Source organism: Leptopilina heterotoma, unplaced genomic scaffold (genome assembly GCF_015476425.1).
Source record: "Leptopilina heterotoma isolate Lh14 unplaced genomic scaffold, ASM1547642v1 Lhet_60, whole genome shotgun sequence".
NCBI classification, from domain to species: Eukaryota; Metazoa; Arthropoda; class Insecta; order Hymenoptera; family Figitidae; genus Leptopilina; species Leptopilina heterotoma.
In genome coordinates, this window is record NW_025111138.1 from 7,390,520 (window position 1) to 7,410,410 (window position 19,891).

The 19,891-nt window shown below is 22.7% G+C and overlaps 1 protein-coding gene across 1 annotated transcript in view; it reads right to left on the reverse strand.

The window, feature by feature from the left end:
• The window catches only part of LOC122509461 (rhotekin-like), a 106,496-nt gene that overhangs the window by 72,331 nt on the left and 14,274 nt on the right, over positions 1-19,891 (reverse strand). Inside the window, exon 2 of the mRNA XM_043623570.1 lies at positions 17,890-18,937. Coding sequence (XP_043479505.1) covers positions 17,890-18,735 — 846 coding nt within the window. The 5' untranslated portion in view covers positions 18,736-18,937. The remainder of the gene's footprint in view (positions 1-17,889; positions 18,938-19,891) is intronic.

Here is a 19,891-nt window from a genome sequence, read left to right on the forward strand (position 1 = left end):
CTAAAATAGTAGATTTTGAATTGAGGAAATTGAAATTTTTGAAAATAATTGAATTACAAAGAAGAATTTTATTATTTATATAGAGGTAATTAGAATTTTGACAAGAATGTTTAAAAATTTTTGAATATAATTGAATTTTTGCAAAGAATTATATTATACTTTTAAAAATAATTGAATTTCTGCTTTATAGAATTTACGGCGACATAGTTCGAGCCCTGTAATTGAATTCCTGTTAAAATTTTAATTTTTCGAGAAAGTGATTGAATGTTTGTAATGAATTTTATAAAAACGTTTTGAAATTATTGAATTCTTTTGGGAAATTTTTTTATTAAAATAGTAGATATTGAAAATAATTGAATTTCGAAAAATTGGTGAAAGTAATTTAATTGAATCGTTTGAAATAATTTTATTAAATTTTTTTTGTATTGTTTTGAGTAATTATTATTAAAATTTTTGAGAATAATTTTTTATTCCAAATATTAGCGAATTTAAAGTAATTGTAGTTTTTAGAGATTTTTACTAATTAAAAGGCATATAAAAAAGGGGGAAAAAGGCGTCTTAACTGCGACTAAATTCCACGTGACAGGTGTGAGTATATTTACAAAAAATAATTTTTCTGCGAATAGAACATTTGCCATTAAACAAGTTGAAAGTGTAGAGAGCAATTTAACGGTTGTGATGTTAAAAGTTTTGCAGGTTATATATATACTTTAATTTCCATAACACGTTTTGGATGAGTGATTACTATCTTGAATAAACATTGACACGCATTGTGTGCATACGGAGGCGTCGATATACTCGCGAAAATGGTAATCAAACGCATCTGCCGCGCCCACGGATTTTCACACAACGTTTCGCGTCCTTTGATTGTTAAATCAGATAATAGAAGTGGTTGAGTGCCCATTCAGAAACCAAAAAAAAAAAAAAAAAAAAATAGACATCCTCTCTAAAATTAAATTTTAATTACCCGATAATTAAATGCAAGGAAAAAAATTCAAAGTAATCCGCAGTAATTAAAATTTCAATTTTGCATTTTTGTCTCAAAAAAAGAGAAAATTAGAATTGACATATATAATTATAAATAATCTACTCTAAAACGAAAAATATACGTTCTTTTCCAGCATACCTATATACATAACAGGAAAATTCCTCTAAATCGTTATTATGTTTTCTTTTTTGGTTTACGATCGTATTTTTCACGCGACAAACCATAAGTCAATTATTAACTTCTGTACACAATTTTAGCGCAGAAAGAAAGTGGGTTTACATGTTTTCGTTATGGCTTGTTATCGTGATAGTTACATACCATAAAACCTCATATACAATCGCGTTATTAGTCCTGCATATTTTACTAATCATATATGTGTTACGCGGTAAATTATAATAACACAACAAACTTTTAATCGTCATTTCTTGTTCCTTTTACTTTTAGGCCAAATTATTTTCAACACGAAACAATGACAAAAAAAGAGTCTTTTCAACTCATTGCGTAGTATTCCGTTTCTAGGCGCGCAATTATTTTATTTTTTACAATTACAAATTTAATTCCTGAAGAACTTCTTTTTGCAGGTGTAAAAACTTATAGAGTGTAATATTTTACAAAATAAAATCATTATCAATTTTTCTTTGTAATGCTTGAAGATAATACTAGAAATTTCACTATGTTATTAATTTTAACTATCGCGTTAAATAATTTATTTTTTGCTCTTGAATAAAATTGAAAAAATTATTGCGGAAGATTAAAATTTACTGAAATTAGTATTTATAATTAAAAGAATAATTATAATAATAATGATAATTGTTAGTCAAAAAATTTCTTACTGGTCTTAAACTATTAGTAGAACAATTTCAATTAATATCTGGATCATCAAAATTAATTTAATTAACAATTCATAAAAAGTAACCACAGCAGATAATGAGCAGAAGATGGAATATTTATTTTTAAGCTACCATTATATTTTTTTTACTAACAATTGTTAGTCAAAAAATTTCTTACTGGTCTTAAACTATTACTAGAACAATTTCAATTAATATCTGGATCATCAAAATTAATTTAATTCACAATTGATAAAAAGTAACTACAGCCGATAATCAGCAGAAGATGAAAAATTATTTTTCAAGCGACCTTTATATTTTTTTAACTAACAATTGTTAGTCCAAAAATTATAACCTGGTGCTAAACTATTAGTAGAACAATTCCTATTAATATCTGGGTCATCAAAATTAATTTAATTCTCAATTGATAAAAAGTAACCACAGCCGATAATCAGCAGAAGATGAAAAATTATTTTTCAAGCGACCTTTATATTTTTTTAACTAACAATTGTTAGTCCAAAAATTATAACCTGGTGCTAAACTATTAGTAGAACAATTCCTATTAATATCTGGGTCATAAAAATTAATTTAATTCTCAATTCATAAAGAGTAACCACAGCCGATAATCAGCAGAAGGTCAAAAATTAATTTTAAGCGAACTTTATTTTTTTTAACTAATAATTGTTAGTTGTAAAATTATTTTTTGGTTTTTTTATTTAAATTTAAAAAAAAAATGAATTATTGTCTACAAAGAAAACATTTTTAAATGTTGACAAAGCGATTTTCACAGAACATCCCTTCAACTTGCACTTATCGAGGTTTTACTGTATTATAATTTTCAAATTCTATTTTTTTCTCGCTCCCTTCTATACTTATGTCATTGTTGGCCGTTTCTCAATATATAAAAACATAAACCACATTCCTGCATCGGAAACAAATGTTGAAAATTGACCATTTAAACGAGCGCTCAAAACAAAAAGTTGTCTGCGAATATAAGCTGACCGGAATACTTTCGTTTTAAAGTACCACCTATAAGGTTTAAACTCCAAGTATACAAGTTCTTTTCCTGTACATCTACATATATAAGATTGAACAAGAGCTTTTCAGATAAAGAGGAAGAAATTTATTCAATAGAGTAGAAGAAGAAGAAGAAGAAGAAGAAGAAGAAGAAGAAGAAAGTAAAAATAAATAGAAAATTCCTATTAAGTCTCTCACAATGTGTCACACGTAATATTTTCTTATTAATATTTAATGTACCTATTAATATTTATTTATTTTCACTAATTATTTAAATGCAAGTATGGGTGACTTTTCAAAAGTGTCACTTTTGTATACATTTCCATTTTTCAATTAATTAATTTTTTACATTATTGTAATTAATAAAATTATTAATGAAATTATTAATAAAATTATTAATAAAATTACTAATAAGAAATAATTATATATAATAAACAATAATTAATCATTTAATTAAATATCACGATAATTAAACTTTCGATAAATAAAATCCTGGATAATTAAAAGTTTTATTAAGTCCCTTGAGATTCAATTTATCGAAAGTCAACTGCATTTAAATTCACATAAGTGAAATTTATCCAACTTTTAATTCTAGACCAAAAGAAAAGGATACCCACGTTTTATAACTATTCAATAAATTAGGTAAGTCAAATTATATATTGTAAAAATTATAGTATCAGAAATTACAAAATCACTACTGAATTTGCATGAAAAAAAAATAAGCACATTTCTATTCGCTCATTTTGATTCAATCGTTTCGTGAACTCCTTTGTCCCTCTCGTGTTAGAAAGTCGAATATTGTTATAATACCATTACTGGTCCTATTAACCAGTGTATATATGATAAATTTATCTAAATATTTGTAATAGTTATATAATAAAAGAATATTTTTAAAGAAATAAAAAAAAGTCTTATTATATTTCGAAAATTTCCACTCGAGAGAAATTGGTATATTTTCCATATTAAATCAATATTAGGAATAATTTTTTCATGCTGAAGAAAACTAGGGTAATTTTCCATTTACGCAATTTAGTAAAAAATATATATTATCAAGATATGCAAATATTGTTATGTATGCTTGCTTGAAAACACGTGCAAAAACTATAATATAACCATCATGTAAACCAGGTGTGTAAATTGACAGTTTTAGAAAATATTCAGCTGATAAGGAAGCACTTTAGAAAACGGCTGCTTTCCGTACTTGGTACACAATGTACACAGAAAAAAAATTTGATTCAATTCAAATTATTTGAAAAATATTTACCTAGTTCAACTAATTGTTGGATTGATTGACTAATTAAAATTAACTAATTTTTGGATCAAAAAAATATATATTTGATTCAAATAACTTGAATTATTTGAACCAAATAAATCTTAATATTGGATCAAGTAAATAATTAATTGAATCTAATAAACGAATTTATTTTACTCAAATTATTTATCTAACATAACTACTTATTTGAAACTAATCATTAATTTATTTCAGTCAAATATTTAAGTTTATAAAAATTACTTGGCACAATTAATATATTTTATGAATTCAAGTTAGCAAAATATACTCTCTAAATCTGAATTAGTAGAAAGTTACTAATGAAATGGTGAAAAGTCGTCCACCAAATGATTTAGTAATATATTACTAACAAATAGTAAATTTTACTAATTGATTAGTAGAATTCTACTAACAATTAGTAGAACTGTTTTATTAATAGTCGATAAAACAGTTTTACTAATTCATTTAGTGAAATGAGTGACTTTTAATTAGTGAATTTCTACTAAAATATTAGTAAAATTTTACTAAGAATTAGTAATATTCTACTAATTAAAAAGGGGAAAAGTCGTCCATGAAAACTACTAAAAATTAGTCAAATTTTACTATTTCTTAGTAGAATTCTACTAATTCAGATTTAGAGAGTAATTCGATACAAATAATCTACTATTTAATTATATTTTTCATAAAAACAAATAAATATTTAAATCAACTAAATAATTTATTCAAACGAAAATAGAGAATTATTAGAATAACAAAATTCAAATATTATTACAGTTTTAGAACAATTAAAATTTTCAAAGATTTCAATTTAAAAATCTTTTGAAATGTAATTATTTCTACAAAAATTCATAATATACCTAATGCTTCTAATATTCAATTATTATCTAAAATTTTTTTTTAAATCAATTCTCATCAGAAAGTTCTATGAGAATTCAATTATTTAATAATACAAAAATTAATAATTTAATGAAAAATTGAATATTTTTTAAAATTGAATTATTATAAAGAACTTTATCTAAATTTTTGAAAACAATTCAATTCTTTCGAAGAATTTTAATAAAATTTTTAAGAATAATTGCAAAGAATTTTATAGATTTTTTTTTAAATAATTGATTTTATTCGACAAATTATATGAAAATTGTATTATTTAAATAATTGAATTTCTGCGAACAATTTTATTAAAATTATATTCAAAACAATTAAATTTATCTAAAGTATTTTATTATTTATGAAAATAATTGAATTCCCGCAAAGAAATTTATTATTTATGAGAATAATAATTGAATTCTTATGAATTTTTTCGACGAATTTAATTAAAATTCCATTGAAAATAATTACAATAATTATAAAAACATAATAAATTATAACAATTATAACTGAATTCTCATAAACAATTTTATCAACAAATTTTTAAGCAATTGAATTCTTTCCAAGAATTTTAATAAAAAATTTTAATAATAATTACATTTTTTGAGGAATTCATCAAAAATTGTATTAAAAATAATTGAAATCCTGCGAAGAGTTTTATTATTTATGAAAATAATTGAATTTTTGCAACGAATGTTATCAATATTTTTAAATATAATTGAATTCCTGAGAAGAATTTTATTATTTATAAAATTAATTGAATTCTTGAGAAGAATTTTACAATTTATAAGAATAATTGAATTGTTTCGAAAAATTTATTAGAATTTTTGGAAATAATTTAATTCTTTCGGTGAATTTTAATAAAATTTTTAAGAATATTTTTTATTTTTTGAGGAATTCATTAAAAATTGTATTAAAAATAATTGAAATCTTAATATGAGTTTTATTATTTATGAAAGTAATATTCAATTCTTGCAACGAATTTTATTAATATTTTTAAAACATAATTCAATTCCTGAGAAGAATTTTATTATTTATAAAATTAATTGAATTCTTATGAACAACTTTATTAAATTCATTTAAATAATTGTTTTTTTTTGAAAAATTTTATAAAAATTGTTTTTTAAATAATTAAATTCCTGCGTGAAACTTGTATTATTTATGAAAATAATTGAATGTTTGCTAAAAATTTTATTAAAATTCGTTTAAATAATTGAATTCTTTTAGGAAATTTTAATAAAATAGCAGATATTGAAAATAATTGAGTTTCGTAATAATTTAAAAAAATAATTGAATCATTTCTGAGAATTATATTGAAATTTTGGAGAATAATTGAATTTTTTCGAATGAATGTTTGCAAAGAATTTTATATACATTTTTTAAAATAATTGAATTCTTACGAAGAATTTCTCTAAAATTTAAAAAAAAATTGAATTCTTTCCATGAATTTTAATAAAATTTTTAACAATAATTTACTTTTTTCGAGGAATTCATTAAAAATTGTTTTAAAATTATTGAAATCCTGCGAAGAGTTTTATTATTTATGAAAATAATTGAATTCTCGAAAAGAATTTTATCAATATTTAAAAAAAATAATTCAAATCTTGAGAAGAATTTTATTATTTATAATATTAATTGAACTCTTGCGAACAACTTTATTACATTTTTTTAAATAATTGATTTTTTGGAAAAATTTTATAAAAATTGTTTTTTAAATAATTAAATTCCTGCATGAAACTTGTATTATTTATGAAAATAATTGAATGTTTGCGAAGAATTTTATTAAAATTCTTTTAAATAATTGAATTCTTCTTTGACATTTTAATAAAATAGTAGATATTGAAAATAATTAAATTTCGTAAAATTTTCAAGAATAATTTGAATTCTTTCGTTTGAATGTTTGCAAAGGATTTTATATACATTTTTAAAAACAATTTAATCGTTTCGAAGAATGTCATTTCAATCTTTTCAATTTTTGACAATAATTGAATTCTTTCGAAGAATTTTAATAAAATTTTTAACAATAATTTTCATTTTTCGAGGAATTTATTAAAAATAATTGAAATCCTTCGAAGAGTTTTATTATTTATAAAAATAATTGAATGTTTGTGAAGAATTTTATTAAAATTCTTTTAAATAATTGAATTCTTCTTTGAAATTTGAATAAAATAGTAAATATGGAAAATAATTGAATTATTTCAATGAATTTTAATAAAATTTGTAAGAAGAATTTTAACTTTTCGAGGAATTCATTAAAAATTGTATTAAATATAATTAAAATCCTGCGAAGACTTTTATTTATTTATGAAAGTATAATTGATTTTTTGTAACGAATTTTATTACATTTTTTTAAAAAATAATTGAATTCTATTTTAAGAAATTTTATTAAAATAGTAGATTTTAAAAATATTTTGATTTCAGTGATGAATTTCATTATTTGTGATATTTAATAGAATTCTTGCAAACAATTTTTGAAAATAATTACAATTTTCGAGGAATTCATTTAAAATTGTATTAAAAATAATTGAAATCCTATGAAAAATTTTATTATATTTATGAAAATAATTGAATTCTTACAACAAATTTTATTACATTTTTCTGAATAATTGAATTCATGTGAAAAATTGTATTACTTGTAAAAATAATTGAATTCTTGCGAAAAATGTTATTAAAATTGTAAATTAATAATTATTGTAAATAATAATTAATTTTAAATAATTGAGTGAATAAATAAATAATTGAATAAATTGTAAATGATTATACCGATTAGTTGTCAAATCAATAATTTCAATATTTGAAGTAAATACAATTTAATTGATTTAAATAAAAATTATTTGATTCAAGTAAATATTTATTTGATAATAATAAACAAGTGATCGGTCATTAAAATCAAAATTTTTGAATGTAGAAGTACAAATGGCTGATGGATGGATAAATGGACATAAAAATTTATCATTTATACAATGATTAATAAATAATTTTTTAATGGAAAGAAAATATCTACAAATCGTTATAGAGTAGATAATGAGCGCGAAAAGAAGTTGAGGAGCATATTGAGCATATGATGCATGCGCAATGCTAAAGGCAATATACCTTTATTGCAATAACAAAGTAGACTTTCTACATAACCAATGGCGAGTGGGGCAAATAACAAGAGGGCTCAAGATATTCGGTTGACATTTCATTTCGCAATTCCATTAATGCCCCGCGGTACTTGCTCTCTGCGAATGTGAAGATCAGCATCTACCTGTTTCGACACTAACACGGGGGAAAGGTTTTAATATATTATATACCTGAAACCAAGAGGTGATGATGCTTCTTCAATGGCATCTGCAATCTTATGTACCAACTATCGATCAAAGAAAAAAGAAAAACCCTGTCTCCTTAAATACGCAAATATTCAGCAAACATGTCTCTCAAAAGAACACAAAAACTTACACAAAGAATTTTGCAGAAAAATAAATTTATTATCAAATTGCCACAATATTATTTATGCAACAAACATTCTAAATTTATAAAATACATAAATTTCTCTTCCCTGTTTAGATCAAAAAACATTTTTTTTTTGTATTCCAACTTTTAATTTTTGCTATTATGTCTCTCTCTTTTTATTGGTATGTTAATGATATTCCTGCTGATTAGCATAAAATATCTTCAGTCAATTATTTATGAGTATGGATAATAATTTTGCAACATACACTAAAATAGTGTCAAACATGATGACATGACTAGAGGTGCAATATTTGAAAAACACTAATTCTCTCTCTCTCTCTCTCTCTCTCTTTCTCTATAGACACCAGTCAAACCGGGTCCATTATCAAGGAGAATAATTTTTGTTCAACAAAATTGCATATTACTTGCATTCTGCGCATTCTTTTTTTTTCTTCTCTCCTTTATAATGTTTCAACGGAACCCGCTAGAATTTGTTGATTTAAGGTCAACAAACCGGTGCGAAATAGGCGTTCTCAAAAAAATCTTCTGACATACACTCTTTTCTTTGAAAATTGTGAAATTATATTTTTTATTGCTCTTTCATTCAGTTTAATTTCCTTTGTTACAGTCCTTGAAACGATATATATACACTTGAAAAAAAGAAATGAAATGCGAGGAAAAATATTTAACTGTAATAGTTTCAACCCACTTTGAAGAGAACTATAATTTTTGAAATATGATCACGCACCTTAAAATTGTAATTCAATTAAAATTTACTTGTTCAATTTGAATTTGAAATTTAAATTCAAAATTCTCTACAGGAATGATAATTTCCTAAGTGGGTGAAATTCGAAAATTAATTATTCGAAGAAAAAATTAATAAACTATTTCCGTTTAAAGTATAATGCCGCACAAAAATTTAATTTTGTTTTTTCCTAACTTTTTCCCTGACCCTAAAGAATATTCTGCGATTCACTCTAAAAATTATTAGATACTCAAAACAATATTCTAATTGCATTTATTTATAATGCATTTATTTACGAATTTCTTCAATTATAAAGTTATTCGAAAACATCAATAACTTCTGATTAAATAAATATTTAATCTTTATTACTTTTACATATATAAATTAATATTTAAAAAATGTTAAAATCCAAACCATTTTGAAATTCATCAATTTATAAAAATATTAAATATTATAAAACAAGAAGATATCGATCACTTCATGTTTTATAATAATTAAAGATTTTTTATAAAGTTCTATTGAGAATTTTCAAATTTATTTCTTTACAATTCAATTTTACCTGAAATTTCGATTATTCGAAAATTCTCCAATTATAAATATTTATACATTAGATTTTAGAAAATAAAAACTACAAATAATTTTTTTTTAAAATTCAATTAAACTTTTTCAAACAAATTAATTTTACAGAATTGTTACTTAAAAGTATGAAAAATGCAAATATTTCTAAAAATGTATGCTACAATGTTTTTAATATTCAATTATTATTCAAAATTGTAACTAAAATTATTTTTAAATCAATATTTATTAGAAAATTCTACGAGAATTCAATTATTCAAATACAGAAAAAAATAATTTATTGAACAATTGAATGTTTCTTAAAATTGAATACTTCTAAAGAATTTTATCAACAAATAATGCTTACATAATTAAATTCTTTCGATGAATTTTAATCAAATTTTTAAGAATAATTATTAAATTTTTCGAGGAATTCAATTAAAATTATAATAAAAATATTTTAAATTCTCCTATCAGATTTTTTATTTATGAAAATAATTGAATTCCTAAAAAGAATTTTATTATTTATGAAAATAATTGAATCCCTGAAAAGAATTTTGATATTTCTGAAAATAATTGAATTATGCGAAAAATTTAATAAATTTTTTTTGAATAATTGGTTTTCTTCAAAAAAATCTATGCAAATTCTATTTTAAATAATTGATTGCCTGCGAAATTTTTATCATTTTTAAAAATAATTGAACTCCTAAAAAGAAATTTATTATTTATGAAAATAATTGAATAGCTGAAAATTTTTTTAAAATATTTATGAAAATAATTGAATTATTGCGAAGAATTTTATAAAAAAATTTTAAATAATTTATTTTATTCGAAAACATTTATGTAAATTTTATTTTAAATAATTGAATTCTTGCAAAATTTTTAATATTTATAAAAATCATTGAATGTTGACAAAGAATTTTATTATTTATAAAAATAATTGAATTCCTAAAAAGAAATTTATTATTTATGAAAATAATTGAATCCCTGAAAAGAATTTTAATATTTATGAAAATAATTGAATTATTAAATAACTGAATTCCTGCGAAATGTTTATAATTTATGAAAATAATTAAATTTTAGTGTAGAATTTTATCAAAATTTCCATAAATAATTGAATTCCTTTGGGAAATTTTATTAAAATAGTAGATATTGAAAATCATTGAAAAGAGAAAATTTTTTGAAAATAATTTAAATGTTTCAAAGAATTTTTTTTTCAATTTTTCGAAATAATTGAATTTTGTCGAAGAATTTTGCTATTTATAAAAATAATTAAAATGTTGACGATAATTTTTTTTTTAAATTTCGAAAATAATTGAATTTCTACGAAGAATTTTATTATACTTTTGAAAATAATTGAATTCTTGTGATGAATATTTTTTTTTTTATAAAAATCGAATTTTACAAAGAATTTTATAAAAATTTCTGAAAATAATTGAATTTCAGGGGAAAATTTTTTTGGTAATTTCATAGTTTATAAGAGACAAAAAAGTCACAAAAATTCAGAATTTTTTTTAGTGAATTTAAAAATTTAATTTTTTTCACTACTTTTAACTCGACTTTTAATAAAATTCCCTGAATTTTCTCTGAATTCCCTGATTTCCCTGACCTATGATAACCCTGATAGTGCCAATAACCAGTAATGTATGATATAAGAGTTCTTAAATAAAAAAAATTATTTATTTTACGAAAAAAAAATTCATCCTTTTGACGTTTTGACCCATATAACCCTTTAATTTCCTAATTCTAAATCACGATACCTAATTATTTAAAATTATGAAAACTAGAATTACGAAAGTATAAAAGTGTCAAATATAAAATCAAGATAAGTATCAAAAATTTGTATATACTTGAAATTATCAACCTTGAGCTAATTAAACGATTTCCTAAGTATTAAAATTGTCTCGATCTATTTTGACGAATTTCTGCGCTAAGATTGTAACGAACAGCAACTTTTCACTTTCAATGGAAGAAACCGGTTGATTACGGAAGTGCTTTCTTCTCTAGCTCCAGGGGACTCTTGAGAGCAAGCTTCTCATTTGTGTCAATCTTTTTTTTTTTCGATAATTTCCTTTTGAAGTATTACGTGATTATTATGTAAAAACAATGTTACGAGAAAAATGTGAAAGTATTTAAAATACTTTTGCAAAAATATGTCAAGAACTTATAATGGCATTTTTCCCTGATCCAGAGGGAAATACTAAAACTGCAATTGGCGTAGTTATTTAACAAAAAAAACAGGTATTTTTCGAACAATACTTATATGTAGAATTAAACTCTGTTTTGTTTCATTTGCAAAATTGTTTTTAATAAGTAATAATAATAATTAATCGAAGTAATTCTCTCTAAATTTTAATTAGTCAAAATGTTTACTAATTTGGTTCAAGTAAACATTTTATTTCTGATAAATAAAATTTTTATTTAAACTAATATTTTTTATTTAATTTAATATATATACGAATAGTAAAAACATTATATTCCTTTAAATATATAACCTTCGCGGAATAGGTGAGGTTAATATAAGTCAGTACTAATTAAATGTATAATAAAACAATAATTAAGTTCTAACTAATTGTATCTAATTTAGAAATTATACTAAATCAAATATTGAATATTCAATAAATTTACATAAGCAACGTTTGCGTGTAAACTACAAGGGGGAATTAAAAAAATATCATTTAATTAAATATATATATTGCACCACAAATAACATGCATAGTAATCACATTCAGTAATTACCCAACATGTGTATTTCGACAATATAATAATTAATTCACCATATATAATATGCATTATAATAATAAATTATTAATATATTCTCGAATGATAAAATAATTATAATAGTAATATTAAAAATAATAATAGTATAATAATAATTAATGCTGTAGCATTTATTTATCTCCTCAAATGAAAAAAAATGGTATATGCGCATTAAAATAATATAAATAATAAGAAAAATAATTGTAATTAAAATTATAATCAGAGATGAATTCTAAATAATTTTTAAGTATACAGTAACGTTTCGGAAAAAGCTCTTTTTTAATAAAAAACGACCATTATTAATTTTAAAAAAAGCAAAAATTTTATAATCGATATAAAAAAATATCAAGACCAGCGTCGTTTTTCCACATAAAATTTTTTTCTGAATTAGACATGAATTTTAAAATGTTTCTGACTACCGCTTCGTTTCGGAAAAAGCTCTTTTTTAACCAAAAAAGCCCTTTTTCAAGAAAAAAACTCTAATTTGAGAATCTACTCCAAAAAATCCTATAAAAAGATGTTTTAAGACCAGCCTTTTATTTTTCAAGATAAAATTTTTTTTTTTCAATCAGTGATGAATTTTAAAAAATTTCTGTATAAAGCCACGTTTCGGAAAAAAGCCCTTTTTTAACAAAAAAAAAAGACCAAATTTTATAATCGACTAAAAAAAATCGTATAAAAAATATTAAGTTCATCGTCGCTTTTCAAGGCACAACTTTCATCTGAAACAGGGATGACTTCTAAAAAATTTATGAATATAACCACATTTCGGAAAAAAGTCCTTTTTTAATTAAAAAAAAGCCAATTTTTAATGAAAAAAGCACAAAAATTTTATAATCAACTCCAAAAATCGTATTGAAAAATATGAAGACGAGCGTCGTTTTTCCAGATACAAATTTTTTTCTTAATTATGAATTCTAAAATGCTTCTGACAATTGTTTCTCCGAAAAAAGCTCCTTTTCTAAACCAAAAAGCCCTTTTTCAATAAAAAAAAGCTCAATTTTCAATGAAAAAAAAATTTTTCAACATAAAATTTTTTCTTGAATCAGAGATGAATTTTAAAAAGTTTCTAAGTACTGATACGTTTCGGGAAAAAACCATTTTTTTTTTAATAAAAGAAAGCCCATTTTTAATCTAAAAAGCCCACATTTTTCTAATCGATAGTAAAAATCGTATAAAAAAAATCAAGATACCAGTGTCGTTTTTCGACATAACAATTTTTTCTGAATTAGAACTCATGAATTCTAAAAAATTTTTGAGTACAGCCACGTTTCGGAAAAAAGCTCTTTTTTATTAAAAAAAGCCCTTTTTCAATAAAGAAAAGCTCTTATTTGAGACTCAGAAAAATTATATAAAAAGATGTTAAGACCAGCGTTTCTTTTCAAGATATAAATTTTTTTTTTAAACAGAGATGAATTTTAAAAAATTTTTGAGTAGAGCCACGTTTTGAGAAAAAGCACAAATTTTGTAATCGACTAAAAAAATCGTATAAAAAAATTAATTTAATATTAAAATACTAAAAATCGCCAATTTTTAATAAAAAAGCACAAAATTTTATTATCAACTCAAATCAAGACCAGCGTCGTTTTTCCAGATAGAAATTGTTTCTGAATTAGAAATGAATTCTAAAAAATTGTTGAGTACAGAACGTTTCGGAAAAAAGCTCCTTTTTTATAAAAAAAACCCTTTTACAATAAAAAAAGCTATAATTTTTGAACAGACTCCAAAAAAATTGTCAAGACCGTCCTAAAAAAATTCTAAGTACCGCCACATTTCGAAAAAAGACCTTTTTGAGAAAAAGCCCCTCTTGAATAAAAAAAAGCTCTAATTTGATTCAAATAACAGATTACTTGTCTATTTAGAACTAAGTATTGAGAGGAATCAAATAAAGTTTTCTTTTAGTGTAATGATAGTAAAAATAGTAATAATAAAAATAATTGTAATAAAAATAATGATGATGATAATAATAATAAAAATAATAATAGTAGTAATAATAATCATAATAATAATGGTAATAATAATAATAATAATAATATAAATTGTGACCATGACCAATCAAGTTGCAAAATTTGATGTGCATATGATTATATAAAGTATTGCATTAAGCTCGCAGATAAAATGCGCTCGCACTGAATTGCACTGAATGAAAATACACGCCCGACTGAATAAATGAATCGATTTCATTGAGAAAAGGATTCACGTGTAATAAATATTGCAGATTTATTGCAATTTAGCTATACATCACGGTGATAACTCGACGATTATTTTACTCCATCTATATAGAGTTTAGAATGCTATAATATCCCGCTGTCTGTGCCTGTTCTGTCTCGAAGGCTATTTTCATTCCTTTTATTATTTTACTTTTCTTTTATTTCCCTACTGGCTCTTTCTTTTTTCTTCTTTTTCTCTCTTTTTTAACCCAAGCCAAGTGAGCCTCGTTATGTGATATGGGTGCACGCACTTCGTATATAATGCTAATTCACTCTTCTGAAAATTGCATGTTACATCGTTGCAACTCATATTGCGGTATGGTATTAACTTTCTTCGAAAAATTTCCTTCTTTATAATCTTTTTTTCTCTTCTATCATCAAATCAACATTTGTAACGAATTTTTTTTTTTTTTTTTTTTTTGTAATTTTCGTGTGAGTTAGTGTGAATTAAAAGTGTGCTTTCTGATTAGGAGAGGTGTTTTTTCTCTGTATCATCAAATCAAGATTTGCAACGAATTTTTTGCAGTTTAATGTGAATTTTATTCGAATAGGACTCTTTGTAAAATTCAATTATTTATCAATTATTTAATAACAATTCATTGAAAATATTGTTTTAAATCTTTAATAAAATTAAAGTTTTTTCAATTCAATTCTATTCGTAAAATTTTATAACTACAGCTTTTAATACGAATTTTGTAAGTGGACTGAATAGAATTTTTACGAGTTTCATGTTTTCAAATAATTTAAATTTCCATAAAATTTAAAAAAAAAGTAAAATTATTTACAAAAATTTTAATAAAATCCTTCGCAAGAATTCAATTTTTTTTTCAAGTAATACAATTTTTCACATGAATTCAATTATTTAAAAAAAGGTAATAAAATTCGTTGTAAGAATTCAATTATTTTCATAAATAATAAAATTTTTTATAGGATTTCAATTATTTTTAATACAATTTTAAATGAATTTCACGAAAAATGTAGTGAAATTCGTTGCAAGAATTAAATTATTTTCATAAATAATAAAATTCTTCACAGGATTTCAATTATTTAAACAAAATGTAATAAAAGCTCGTTGAAAGAATTAAAGTAATCTCTTAAATAATAAAATTCTTCACAGGATTTCAATTATTTTTAATTCAATTTAAAGTAAATTCTTCGAAAAATGTAATTATTTTCAGAAAAAGTTATTAAAATTCTTCGAAAGATTTCAATTATTAATTAACAATTTTTTAAAATAATTTTTGCAAAAGTTCCTAGAGAATTTTCTAATCCATTTGTTTACAATTCAATTTTATGAAATTGCGATTATTCGGTACTTCTTCAATTAAATATTTAGAAATAAAAACATTAAATAATTTCAAAAAAAATTCAATTGAAACTTTTTCAAAAAAGTTAATAAATTCTACAAAACTCTTAGTTAAAAATATGAAAAATTCATATTTTCAAAGATTTTAATTTCAAAACCTTTTCAAAATTCAATTATTTCTAAAAATTCAAGAAATAATTATTTTTATATTCAATTATTATCTTAAATTTTAACTGAACTTTATTTTTAAATCAATTTTTATTAGCAAATTCTACGAGAATTCAATTATTTAAATAGAAAAATAAATAATTTATTGAATAAATGAGTTTTTATCAAAATTGAATTCTCATAAAAAATGTTATCAACAAATTTTTAAATAATTGAATTATTTCGACGAATTCTAATAAAATTTTTAAAGAATAATTACATTTTTCGAGAAATTCAATCAAAATTATATTAAAAATAATTGAAATTCTATGAAAATTTAAAATTCTAATAAATTATTTCTGAAAATAATTGAATATTATTGCGAAGATATTTTTTAAAAATTTATAAATAGTTGAATTCCTGTGAAATTTTTATTATTTATGAAAGTAATTGAATTTTGACAAAGAATTATATTATTTATGAAAATAATTGAATTTCTGAGACAAATTTTATTATTCATGAAAATAATTGAACTCTTTCAAGAAATTTTATTCAAATCTTTAAAAATAATTGAAATTTTGCCATGAATTTTATTCAAATTTTTGAAAATAATCGAATTCTTGTAATGAATACTATTACATATTTATGAAAATAATTGAATTTTGCAATGAATTTTATTTAAATTCCTGAAAATAATTGAATATTGTCGAAGAATATTGCTATTTATTTATAAAGATAATTGAAATGTTGACGACAATTTTTTTTAGATTTTTTGAAAATAATTGAATTATTATTCTCAAGAATTCTTGAGATCAATATTGTTATTTCTAAAAATAATTGAATTTTACAATGAATTTTATAAAAATTTCTGAATTTAATTGAATTTTTGAGAAAAATTTTATAATTTTTAAAAATATTTGAAATTTTGAAGAGAATTTTTTTTAACTCTTCAACATAATTGAATTATTGAGAAGAACGTTATAAAAAAATTTGTAAATAATTGAATTCCTGTGAAATTTTTATTATTTATGAAAATAATTAAATGTTTGGGTAGAATTTAATCTAATTTTTTTTAAATAATTGAATTGTTTTGGAAAATTTGAATAAAATAGTATGGATAATGAAAATTATTGAATAGAAGAAAATTTTTGAAAGTAATTGAAATTTCCAGTACTTTTCCCTGATTTCCCTGAACAATTCTACTTTCCCTAAATTCCCTGACCTGTGTCAACCCTGTGATGATACCAACGGATGTATAGCGAAAGTTAAAAAGTAAAATTTCTTTTTTTTTTGGTTAAAAAAAAAGGTTGTAAATTATTTTAATTTTCCCCCGATGTTTTCGAAACGATAAAATATGTAATAAATGATTTGAGGAGAGTGCGTACTTCCTAGCACCTAAGTTCCGTGATATATAAAATATATATTGATTGCTCGAGAAAGTATAATTTATACAAATTAAATATAGTTAGATAATTTCCACAATCATTAACAGGCTTTTTTATTTTGATTATTTATTAACGGTGCATTAACCATTCAAATGATATGTGTAATCAATACATTCAAGTGGAGCGGATTTCTATCTACAATAAAATGTCTTTAACCCAGATAATAATATACATGAACCTTTTTACTAATTCTCATTTCTTTCTTAATAAAAAATTTTTAAGGAGGAAATTAAATTATAGAACTTCATTAAAATATTTATCGACACTAACACTTTACGATTTCTAAATATGACGAAAAATGTGCATAAAAAAAAACTCACCATATATCTGTTGAGTTTATTATTCCTACGAACGATCGTGGACCCTGTGGAACTATTACTCTTGATAGAAGCATCATCCTGTATTATGTCGTCATGATTGATTTTGTTTTGAATCAAAATTCGTTTATCGTGAAGAATTATTGGCGAGGAAGAGGAAAATTTTTCGTTAATTCTATTCTTCTTTCGTTCTTCACTATCTACTTGATCGTATTCACAATTTTGAATGATCCACGAATTATTCGAGTGTCTCTCAACTTTGTCATCGGTTTCTCCACTAGTGTTCATATTCTCAATAATTGGAGTGAGTGATCTTAAAAAATTGTCATTCTTGACAGTACGACACATTCCGTATTTATTGTTATCATCAACTTCCGTTGATTTACAATCTTGCAAATTGTTATTAACATTCTCTGTCAGTTTAGCATTTCTCTCCAACATCTTTTCCTGAAGATTGAGAGCCAATTGTTTTATTCTCGGCGATGCAAAAACTGACTTTCGAGGTATATTGGCATGATTTTTTGGTAAAATTGGAGGTGGCACTAGTGGTTTTTCATAAATTAGACCATTCTCTAAAGGAAGTAAATTTCCACCTCTGTTCGAGAAAGACAATGACTTTTCCAATGAATTAACATCACATTTATTCATCTCCTGACGAATTTGCTTCAATTTCGGCGAAACTGAATCAGATTTACGATCCTTTTGAATGATGTTCTGCCGTAACAAACTTGGTCTGCGAGAATTTCTTCTCTGCATCATTGGCGGTGGATAATCATCGTCATCAAAGAATTCTTCATCGGGTGCCTCCTCCTGCAGCTCTTGTACCACATACAATCGTATTTTATGCATTTTTCCCTTTTTCTTAATTTGAAAACAACAATAATTCCTGTTATTGTTAATCAATGAATAATTTACCGAAAAATGCTACAAAGTTGAGAGAGACGAATTTGCAGGATTTTCAATTAATTTTCCTCATATGTTTGCAATTTTTCATTAGGGTGACAAACTCCCTTTGGCAATTTTTGAGAAAACATTTTTCTCAAGATGTTATCTGAAATATAATTCGAAACCTGCATTCGAAAAGAATCATTTTTTTCTAAATTTGACATCAATCGAACAAACTTTTTCTCGAGCAGGGTGTCTACTATTTTCATTCAACAAAATTCCCGGCCATTTCCCGGCTTTATCCTAATTTTTCTCGGTTTTTTTCTCATGAAATTTAAATTTATTTGATTTCGAACATAAATAAATCTACAAATAACTTCCAAAATTTTTATTAGAGTTTTTATGAATAATTAAATTCTTTTGACGAATTTCTTTAAATTTTTTGAAAATAATTGAATTGTGGAGAACAATTTAATTATTTATAAAAAGAATTGAAATTTTGAGGAGAATTTAAAATAATTTTCAAACATAATTGAATTTCTGCGAAGAATTTTATTACTTTTTAAAATAATTGAATTGTTTCACCCTGTCGAGGTAAATTTTTTTGTACAATTCAGAAAGGAAAGAAGCTTCCTAAATAAAAAAAATCAGAAGTTGTACGAAATATTTGCAAACGTCAGAATTGAGAAAGAAGTAACGATTTACCAGTTATTACATAAAAAAACGATAACGTCCTTGGCTTTCTAATTGGATTCTTAAATGTAAGAATAGAATACTTAAATTCTTAAATGATTCCTAAACAATACTTAAATAATTCATAAAGAATACCCAGTTGGAAAAATTCCATAGAATTTTACTAGAATGACTCTGTAGCAATTCTAGTAAACATTTAGTAGAAAAAGGAAAGAGTAAAAAGCAAAAATAGATTAATGTAAATAAATAATCTTTTTTTTCTCCTACTTTATTTTTTTATGTAAATTCATTCTATAGAATCATTTTAGTAAAATTCTATCAATTTTGTTTTGACTCGGTACTTAAGTTATTTTCTAAACAATGCTTAAATGGTTCATAAATAATTATGTAATTCATAAATAATTAAGTAATTCATAAATACTTAAGT